At 35.0% G+C, this 9,278-nt stretch overlaps 2 protein-coding genes across 2 annotated transcripts; one reads left to right on the top strand and one right to left on the bottom strand.

Annotated features, from left to right (window-relative positions):
- Nucleotides 1-2,679: 2,679 nt before the first annotated feature.
- LOC142339073 (transient receptor potential cation channel subfamily A member 1 homolog) lies at nt 2,680-9,272 on the bottom strand. Its single transcript, XM_075388742.1, has 2 exons — nt 9,066-9,272; nt 2,680-3,226 (listed from the first exon to the last, which is right to left on the bottom strand). Exons 1-2 carry the CDS (start codon nt 9,241-9,243, stop codon nt 2,769-2,771), a joined length of 636 nt encoding a protein of 211 aa, XP_075244857.1. The 5' UTR covers nt 9,244-9,272; the 3' UTR covers nt 2,680-2,768.
- LOC142339072 (uncharacterized) lies at nt 3,603-5,826 on the top strand. The gene is made up of 3 exons (XM_075388741.1): nt 3,603-3,803; nt 4,362-4,565; nt 4,909-5,826. Exons 1-3 carry the CDS (start codon nt 3,629-3,631, stop codon nt 5,682-5,684), a joined length of 1,155 nt encoding a protein of 384 aa, XP_075244856.1. The 5' UTR covers nt 3,603-3,628; the 3' UTR covers nt 5,685-5,826.
- Nucleotides 9,273-9,278: the final 6 nt, after the last annotated feature.

Below are 9,278 nucleotides of genomic sequence, written 5' to 3' on the forward strand. Positions count from 1 at the left end.
TTTATGTATTCATGTCTTTATTTTTGAATGTTGTCCGCTTTTTAAGTACCAGCCTTATTAACTTCAGCTAAAATATGAATATCGTAACGAAAAGTACAGTTCTCCTCTCTGAATAGTAGTCGGGTAATGAACAAGACGGTAATGTTTTAATGTGCAGTGCATACACAGCCCCATATCTAAGTTTTAACCAATGGAAAGTAAGTGATGTAAAACGCCTAATTGAGAAGCTTAGTATCGTAGCAGACGAATTTCAATGTACTAAGATCATTCTAACAGGCGACTTGAAACTTTTGCGATCGACCTGGTCAGCCATGTCATCAAAGTTTGACTATTATTAAAAACTGATATTGATTTCTCTTTTGGAAATAACTTTCGTAACGAATCGAAAAACCGTCTTAAATAATACCCCAGATTCTAGTGTCAACTGCAATTATTTAATGAGTCTCCAAAATGATTGTTGACAAAAAGATCCAAATTTCTCAGATCAAAGGCCAATTGTTATAACAACTGACTTTGAAAAAGAAAATCATCAATTTTTAGGACCTGACATAAAATTTGCTTTCACAATGCAGACTGGGATGCACTTAACTGAAATAAAATCCAAAAATCTTCCCAAACGTATATTCTTACAGCAATGTCGACAAATTGTTAAGACATTATTATGAAAGTTTTTGGGATAAAATTGAAAAAAATATACCACGAAAATTCTACATTAAATATTTTAAATAAGCTTGAAATCTCAAAAAAATAAAGCTTCTCGAAAAAATCAAATATGATGCTGAAAAAAAACCTCGTGGAACAAGAAAAATTGGGTTTCGAAGGAAGATCTTTCAGTAAATACAAAAATGTTTAAAATGTGTTCAAAAACGCTCTCAATACCCCCGACCGTCCATCTTGCCCAAACAAGCATCAAAAGATGTTGAAAAGCCTGTGAACTTTTCAATCAATACGCCGCATCGGTATTGAATTATTCTAACATTATTGTCCACAATGAACGAATGAGTGAACTGAACACCATTAATTGCACAGAGGAACGTATTAGCAAAATTTTACGAAAAATAAATCCTGACAAACTGAACCGGACAAAAACTCTGCAAATCGCTGAAACTATTTCAATTGTGTCTTAACGAACCAAACTATTGGAAGATAAGCCAAGTAACACCAATATTCAAAGAAGACAACAAAGCTGGAGTAACTTGCTTCCATCCCATTTGCCTCCTCTGTTGCTGCTAAACAGAGCTTCAAGACCTTTTTGAGGTTCTTGAAAAACTTTTTGATGTAGTTTGTTGCTTTTCTCGAGCAACGTTACACCCATGTTATAACTGATATATTTCCTAGACAAAGTATACCAACCGAACGATCTAGAGTCTATTAAAGAACTGAGCGTTTTGCATCACGATTTTGTTGAAGCCTTGGACAGTGTACCGCATGATCAGCTCATATTCAAACTTAGTTCTCTAGTTTTTAGAGGCAATATCTTAGCAAGCAATTATATCTAAGTAGTCGCAAGCAGTATGTACAAATAAATGCCCAAAAGTCAACCCTAAAATTTGTTACCAGTAGTGTTCAGGGTTCAATCTTTGGTCCCCTACTCTTTCTATTTTTCATAATTGATCTCAATTATTGCTTGTCTGAAGTAGATAGCTTTGAATTTGCTGATGATTTCAAAGTAGTCATTACAAGTCGGAAATGAACAAAGCAATTGAAAACATAGAAGCCTGGCTAAGAACAAATGGCAGGGAACCAAACACCAAAAAATCACATATACTCAACATAAAAGGCCTTTTGAAGCACACTTATGCAATTTAAATGTTCAACTTAAAACAATCGCAACCTGACCTAAACTTAAACTCGAATGAAATATGCATACGAAGATCAAGTAAGGCAATGGCAGCCCTTTTTCACATCAAACATAATCTAACATCAAGCTGTACTTGGGAAAACAAAATACGCATACAGCAGATATCTTGTCGCAATCGCTGTGTATGCTTCTCGGACTTGGTTAGTAAACAAATGAAACTTATCAGAATTTGAAGAGGTGCAACACCATGCAACAAAATTGGTATAAGGCTCGCAATTTGACTATCGAAATAAGCTAATAGCATTACACACCCTACCTTAAAGCATATATGTTGAAATGTATGATCTGTTGATATTGATGGAGATCCCTTAAAAGACGAGATTTTGACGTAAAATTTTAACAGAAATTGAAGCAATCAACGAAAATACGGGACAAAACGTCCGAGGCGAACTTCAGTTATCGAAACCTCGATTAAAGAAAACAAAAGAAAACTACTTTTGAAAAAGGAAACTGCAGTACAACTACACTCCGAGTATATGAAAGTTTTGGAACTATCCTCAATAAATCGACTACTCAAAATGTTTTACTAGAATTTCTTCCTCAGACAGTACTCTGAAGAAAACAAATTTACCTGGAGAGTGATATGCAGATGTGGAAACCGTAACCCTCTAAACTTGATAAAACAGCTGAAGAACGGCAAAATGGGTGAAAACCCTTGATATCAACTCAAAGCCCTGTTTTAGTATTTTATTATTATTATCAAGTTTTTTTAGTTAATTCAGCTCATTATTATAGTGACATCCCTATGTTAAAATAAGTAATGTCGGTATTTAGAAAGTATAACCTATCTAGCTGTATGTCTAACGATAATAATAGAATTTTGATAAAGGTCAGTTTTAAATTGAGTTAAATAATATGACATTGAATATCTTCACAGAACCAATCATGCGTTTATTCAGTTTTATAATCAGCATTTCTGAATTGTATTCAGTACATAAATTTCCTGTACTATTGTCTTAAGCTCTTCGATGAGTTCTTGTTCAAACTGAGGAGTTGATTTCGGAGCAAAGCAACTCGCAATTGTACCGACAACCCCTCGTGAAGTGTCATATTTGTTGATATCTATGACTGCTTCTTTGTCTTTGAAACAGAATCTGCCAAAACAAGGGAGTGCTCTAGCGATGTTTTCCGATTGAACAATATGGTCCGTAAGTTGTGACAAATGAGTTTGTTTTGCTAACGGAATTTCAGCAGCCACGTCACTAATAGCTAGTCCGATTAATAGGTTCATCGTTATAATCGCCATGAATATCAGAAAGATAACAAATAAAGCAGATTGGGCGAAAAATAGGGTCAAGTCCGAGGGTGATGCCAAAACTTCTTCCGGTTCCACACTTCCCATCATCATGGAAACCACTTTGAAGCCTGAAATACATGAAGCATACTACGTAATACAGAGCATTAACTTAAATTAATGTTCAAAAGTTCCTTAGTCTAAAAAATCAATCTTTTAAAAGAACCTTTGTTTGACTAGTAATAGTAAGAAGAAAAGTTTTATTTTGAAAAATTTCTGAAGACAATTCATAGAATATTTTTCGCCTTTACTGTGGAAATATTGGATCCGTTTGTTCCCCCCAGCTTAATGGGTGCGTATTTGCACCCCAGACGCACGTGCAATTTTTTCTATCTAATGGCACGTGCTCTGTAACGGGGGGTGCATAACGTACTGAGGACACAAACGGAATATTTATTAGGGGAAACGATAAATATCGCCTAAGATATTTGTTGTTCGTTTTAGACTGTTTGTAAAAAAAAACTTTTGTAATCATGGGCAGCCGGTCTTCCCCTGAGAGTACACCATCTCCTGTCAAAAGGAAAAAGGAAGAGAAGAAACAGAAGAAAAACAAGAGTAAGAAAAGCAAAAGTGACAGACGATCCAGAAGCAAATCGCTCAAGGAAACAGGTGCCTTTGAGAGGGTGCTGAACAATTATCACAGCACAGGTTTAATCGTACAGAAGCCGTTGTCTTACTAATTAGGTTGAAACTCACCTGATCTCTCCTGTATGCATGAAATAGCCCCTAACGCATTAGGCTAAACATGGGGTTGGTTAGACAATCGGTGGGGATGTTGATTGACTTTTCACGATGCTAAAGTTATTGTGCTTCATTCGTTAGGTTAAATTGTGTTCCGTTTTTTTTCTGAAGAAAGGCCTGAAGAAATTTTTCGAGACGAAAAAACATGTGCGATCCTTTGTTTGTTTGTCATCTTACCAAATGCCTTATCACAACAAAACATCTTATTGAAAAAGTAGAGCAAATCTTTTCCAATAATGAGTAATAATCGATATAGAGGCCGAAGAAGCTCAGATAAAGCAGTAGGTAATGTTAAGAAAAATTCGAACTGGCAACCTTGAATGGCACTTTAACCTTAAATAAATTTTCAGTGCCTGACTATTTTTTTACTCTACTTTGAGATCTTACCCTCACTGCTTAGAAAGGAGACTTTAAAATAAGATTACATGAGAATTGACAGCAATGCCAACGGTTTCGTAAGTACAGGTAGCTCTGCCAACAGTTTGAATGACGAGCACTGGCTCAATCTGGCCCTTGAGCTTAAACCTCTGGACGAGATGGTGGGTGATCGAGACAAACTTATGGAAGAAGTATTTGCTATACTGGGCGGTGATCAACAATTACAAGAACTGCTACCTGACGTCATCAAAAAGGCAAATCATTCAAGTGATGAGATTAGAGAACTTTTAGGTAAGCCTAAATTTAACACTTTGTTGAGATTAATTGAATAAGAGAAATAAAAGTTCAATAATCTCAATTTTCCTGAAAATAATCTTGATGAAAAATTTTTTAACCAACCAGAGAATTTGAAGAAAACTGTGCTCTTGACAATAAAAGTTCTAAATCCAACATCTGATGTGAAATTTTACTGGAGAGTGATATACTCCGTCACTATCATTTTATTATCGAAATTTTGTATCCTTCAAAAAGTAGCATTTTACCAATGCCTTCTCTACGAGTAATATGAAATAGGAATTTAGGTAATAAACTTCATAATAATTTTTCCTAGAGTATTGTTTATTTTCATATTTAGTGAGTGAGTGCAAAAGAATGTCAGATGACGAAATATTGGATGTTCTCAAAGGTAAAAAGGCCGTCGTTCCAGCAAATCAGAGAAACGCAATATCTAATGAAAACTCCAATAACAATAGCACCAAAAACTCGAAAAGTTCTTCGGTGAATGTGGAGAAAGTGACTACTGATGACCTTACAAAATCTTTCCTCCAGGTTGACCCGAGCACTAGTGGAGAACCGACGCCTAGTCAGATGGAGCTTCTGGAACTGGAAATGAGAGCGCGAGCTATAAAATCTCTCATGCAGCAGCAGGCGAACCCCTCACAATCATCGAATGCGACCGTAGATGAAGCTACCAAAGGGAACGGTGATAGTGGGAATACAACAGGTGCTAATAGTCCAAATCAACAAATGAAAGAGCCTGGGAATACCAGTTCTGAAGGCAAACCGGAACCGTCTAACGAAGTTGCTTCAGGGGATGTCAATAACAAAAACGTAAACGTTGAGAACAAGTCGGCTGTTGATGACAATATCGAGAAAAGTCAAGTTAGTGCTAATGATGAGACATCGCAACATAACAATGAGTGTGTTATTGAAGCGATCAGTTCTCAAAGCAATTCGACGGATAAAAATTCCCCAATATTAGAATCGTCTCGATCAAAGGAGCGAAGTGCGTCTAAAGCAGGCGCCTCTAAAAGCAATTCTGAAAGGAGTCACAAGTCCAAACAAAGTGTGCCATTATCAGATGATCTTCTTATCACGGAGATTAGTGACGAAGAGATCGAATCACTTTGATTTCTTGTGAAGATTTTTGCTGTATTAAACTCTAATGTGAGATATGAATTATTCCTCTGATGATATTTATTGTGCTTTCTGATTAGATAATAGATCAATGTTTTATTTTCTTCCTCATGATTTAATTTAAACTAGATCCAAACATTCTTTTGTTATGAGACCAAATTTAGTCGATACTTTGGCCAAACAAAGAAAGTAGAATCGTTTTTGTTCAGCTTACATCGGGGTTAAGGAATGTTTACCCGGCGCAATTTTCATTCTTTTCTTTATTTTCCTTCTGGTCTTGATGACAACAGTTAAAAAACCTTAGCAAATTTATTGACCTCTTCACAATAGTTGAAGCAGGCTACAATACTATCAACCCCCGGGTGATTTGAGTGCAATTCATGTGACATTTTCTAACAATGATTCTTCGAAGAATTGTTGCTTCCTGGTGATATCCATTTTCTCAGTTCGGCAGATCTTGGTACTTTATTGTTATCTTAGAAGCATTTTGTTGCTCTCGCCTTTGCTACAATAACAAAGGCTGATTAATGATTTGCAAATAACTGGAGAACACGATAATATAGCTGTGTTGACAGCAGCCGCGAAGCGATAGCGACATCTATATTGGACTCATGGTGGGTTTTTTCACGGTGGTTTATCATGGTGGGTTTTTTTTCAAAAATTGGGGAATATATATGCGAGGCTGGCTTTTTTTCTTCTTCAGTCAAATTTTCACTTTTTGTTAACGAATTGTAGAGAAAGAAGAAACACTATTTTGTAGCCCTCAGGATAAAAAATATCAGAAATTTGAAAAATATCAGACACTCTGAATGTTTTGTCAAAGAAAAAATTGAGGAGAAAGAACGATCGCTCGTGGCGGGGCGAGGGGGGGGGGGGGGGAGATTACATTAAAATTTAAGATAGAAACAAACGACAAAAAATTGTAGTAAATTTTGTTAGGTTAATTGGAGATTTTTCAACAGTTTCAAGCCTAATTATTAAAATAAACTATGTGAGCGAAAATTTCCAAAAAATTAATGATTTCGTTTTGCTTCACCAAATTTTGTTTAAGAATAATTTTTATCCGTCTGAAAATAGCAGAAATCATTGTTGAGAATATGAAACTAAGCAGAAAATGTATTCTTTTCTAAATTCTAGAGTTGTTTTCGTTAAAGAAGTCTTCTCATTTAATCAGAAATAACAATTATATTTTCAAAACCTTGAAAACATTTAAAAAAAACTAGTATCATGAAATGAAAATCAAATCAACCAAATTCATTATTGAAAAATAAGGAATCTTTTTTTATCCTTTTTATTTGTATTCTTTTTAATATCAGAGCAGATAATTCGAACTAATCTTCTCCAAAATAATGAAATACAGATTAAATCGAAAGTTAGAGATTTAATGGATTGTCAGGTTGGAAAAATCAATACATGTCCACTTTTTATTCGTAAATAAGAAAAAAACTTCAATTTTGAAATTGCTCTTCGAACTTATCTTTTCCAGTCTGGACGTCTCTGTAAATTGAAAAATTTAAATGCTTCATTAATTGCGAGACTCCTCGTATGGAAAATTCGAATTTCTTTTGAAGAAAAAAGAAGAAATTTTCTTCAGTTTCAAAAGAACTAAGTTTTCCTATTTCTTTAAAAATACTCGTACTTAAATGAAGGAAAAGGCCAAAACATGAAATTTACTGGTAACCAACGTTCCTCAAAGCTACTAAACAAGAAACTCTGCGAACAGCTTTCAGCGATCCTCTACATGTTAAGAACAACTAGAGGCAGAATGCAAAACTGTCGGAAGTATTCAAAATTCTTAAATTAGATCTCTTCCGCCTGTGTCCCCAGTACGTTATGCGTCCCCCTGTTACAGAGCACGTGCCATTACATATTCAATCATTATTTAAGAATATGGCACTTTCGTCTGGAGGGTGCAAATAATATGCGCCCACTAAACTGGGGGGGGGGCACAAACGAAGATCCAAAATTGCGGTTTTAAATAACCCTTAGAATGACTTGTAATTTCTGAAAAATCGAATGGCCGGATTATGCTCATGAAACATCAAAAGTGACAAAAAATCGATAATCTTGAAAAATATAAATTCATATTTTTCTGTCTATTTTCCGATTAACAATACAATTGTCCAAAGAAGTGTACAGGAAAAATAGTCAAGCGTTAAACGGTAACGAATTTTGAGATAAAATTACATGACAAAAAGAAAAATTTGTAAAGATTTTTTTGGTGTTGAGGTTTGTATGTTCGTTTGCGCGCTTGTGTTGGTGTATTTCTGGGTGTGCGTTTTTTTTTTGCGTGTGGTATAATTGATTGATAGAGAGAGAGAGAGAGAGCGAAAGTGATAGTTAATGTGAGTGATAATTCATTCGGATGTTAGACACAAATAGAGGCAAAGTTCAAAATCTGTCAAATTACTTAATATTTGCTAAAAATTGTGGCTTCAATTGTGTCCAATACCAGAACTCTTTTTTTAATTCTCGCTCATATTATTTCTGCAAGATTTTGAAAATTTAATTGTCACGTTGTGCTCATGAAATATCAAAATATGAAAAAAAATATTGTAAAAACTTCAATAAGCCTCAAAAAGTCCACACCTAGTTTTTTTTTTAAAAAAAACAAAAGAAGACCTAAATGAATATTGACGGACTTTGAGTAGTGACCAACTGACAAAATTTTATGGTTTTTCTCTGTCTTTCAGATTGCACTACACTTAACTTTGGTTCTTTTGAAAAAACTACATTTTGTTCGTTTGAAAAAAAAGACGGCATATTGTTTGGTTCAAACAGTACAATTAGTTTTCTTCAATGCATATATGTTGCTTTCAGATACTGCGAAAAATTTATCTGGAAAAATTTAAAAGTTGTTTTGCAACCTTGAGAGGTATGTTGGAACATTCTGTGCTACGCACAGACTCGCGCGAGCCGTTTTTATATTTTTTTCTAGGAAGTTTGCAAACATTGTTTTTTGTTGCAAACATTGTTTTTTGTTGCAAACATTGATCACGGTCTTTTTTTTGTTACAAACATTGATCAAACGCCAAGGGTGAGAAGGGGCTACTTTGTCAATGACTTTTCAACTCTGCAGCTGAAATCTTTCAACTATGGCTCAGTTAGCAGTTTCTTCCGCATCTGTTGTCCATCAGTCTGTCGGATGTGTTTTCATTGTCAAGTACTATGATCGACATCCATTGGCATAAGGTTTTGTAGAATTTTTTTGATTGAGTGTATTCATTATGTTCATTCTTTCCATTCTGTTGGTGTTGTTTGTCTTAAGTGGTTCATGAAAGCCCTAACTGGTCGGCGTTGTGAAATAACTGACAACGAATTCAAAATTAACGCGAGAGCTTAAAAATTTAAGATACAAGGGTAGAAAAAACTGACCTGTGTTTCCCATTCCATTGTACTGTCCCTCATTTTGAAATATGCAGTAGAAGGACGCAGAAAAAGCCAAAATCATCAAACCTATCAGAAATGTCAATTTCACAACGTTTTCGAGAACGTTGCAAAATATGGACACGTAGATACCATAAACTGCCGACCTTCGCAAAGTAAGCAGCATGTTGAAAAATAGTCCTAAAACTTCGAAGCTTTGAA

This window comes from Convolutriloba macropyga, chromosome 5 (genome assembly GCF_964194025.1).
Source record: "Convolutriloba macropyga chromosome 5, txConMacr16.3, whole genome shotgun sequence".
NCBI classification, from domain to species: domain Eukaryota; kingdom Metazoa; phylum Xenacoelomorpha; order Acoela; family Convolutidae; genus Convolutriloba; species Convolutriloba macropyga.

What these genes read in the sequence shown, in the direction of transcription:
- LOC142339072 (XM_075388741.1), top strand. Translation starts at nt 3,629, where the DNA reads ATGGGCAGCCGGTCTTCCCCTGAGAGTACACCATCTCCTGTCAAAAGG. An exon ending in GAACAATTATCACAGCACAG is followed by an intron (nt 3,804 to 4,361) that starts GTTTAATCGTAC and finishes TCGTAAGTACAG; the next exon opens with GTAGCTCTGCCAACAGTTTG. An exon ending in TGAGATTAGAGAACTTTTAG is followed by an intron (nt 4,566 to 4,908) that starts GTAAGCCTAAAT and finishes TTTCATATTTAG; the next exon opens with TGAGTGAGTGCAAAAGAATG.
- LOC142339073 (XM_075388742.1), bottom strand. Translation starts at nt 9,243, where the DNA reads ATGCTGCTTACTTTGCGAAGGTCGGCAGTTTATGGTATCTACGTGTCC. An exon ending in CAATGGAATGGGAAACACAG is followed by an intron (nt 3,227 to 9,065) that starts GTCAGTTTTTTC and finishes CATGTATTTCAG; the next exon opens with GCTTCAAAGTGGTTTCCATG.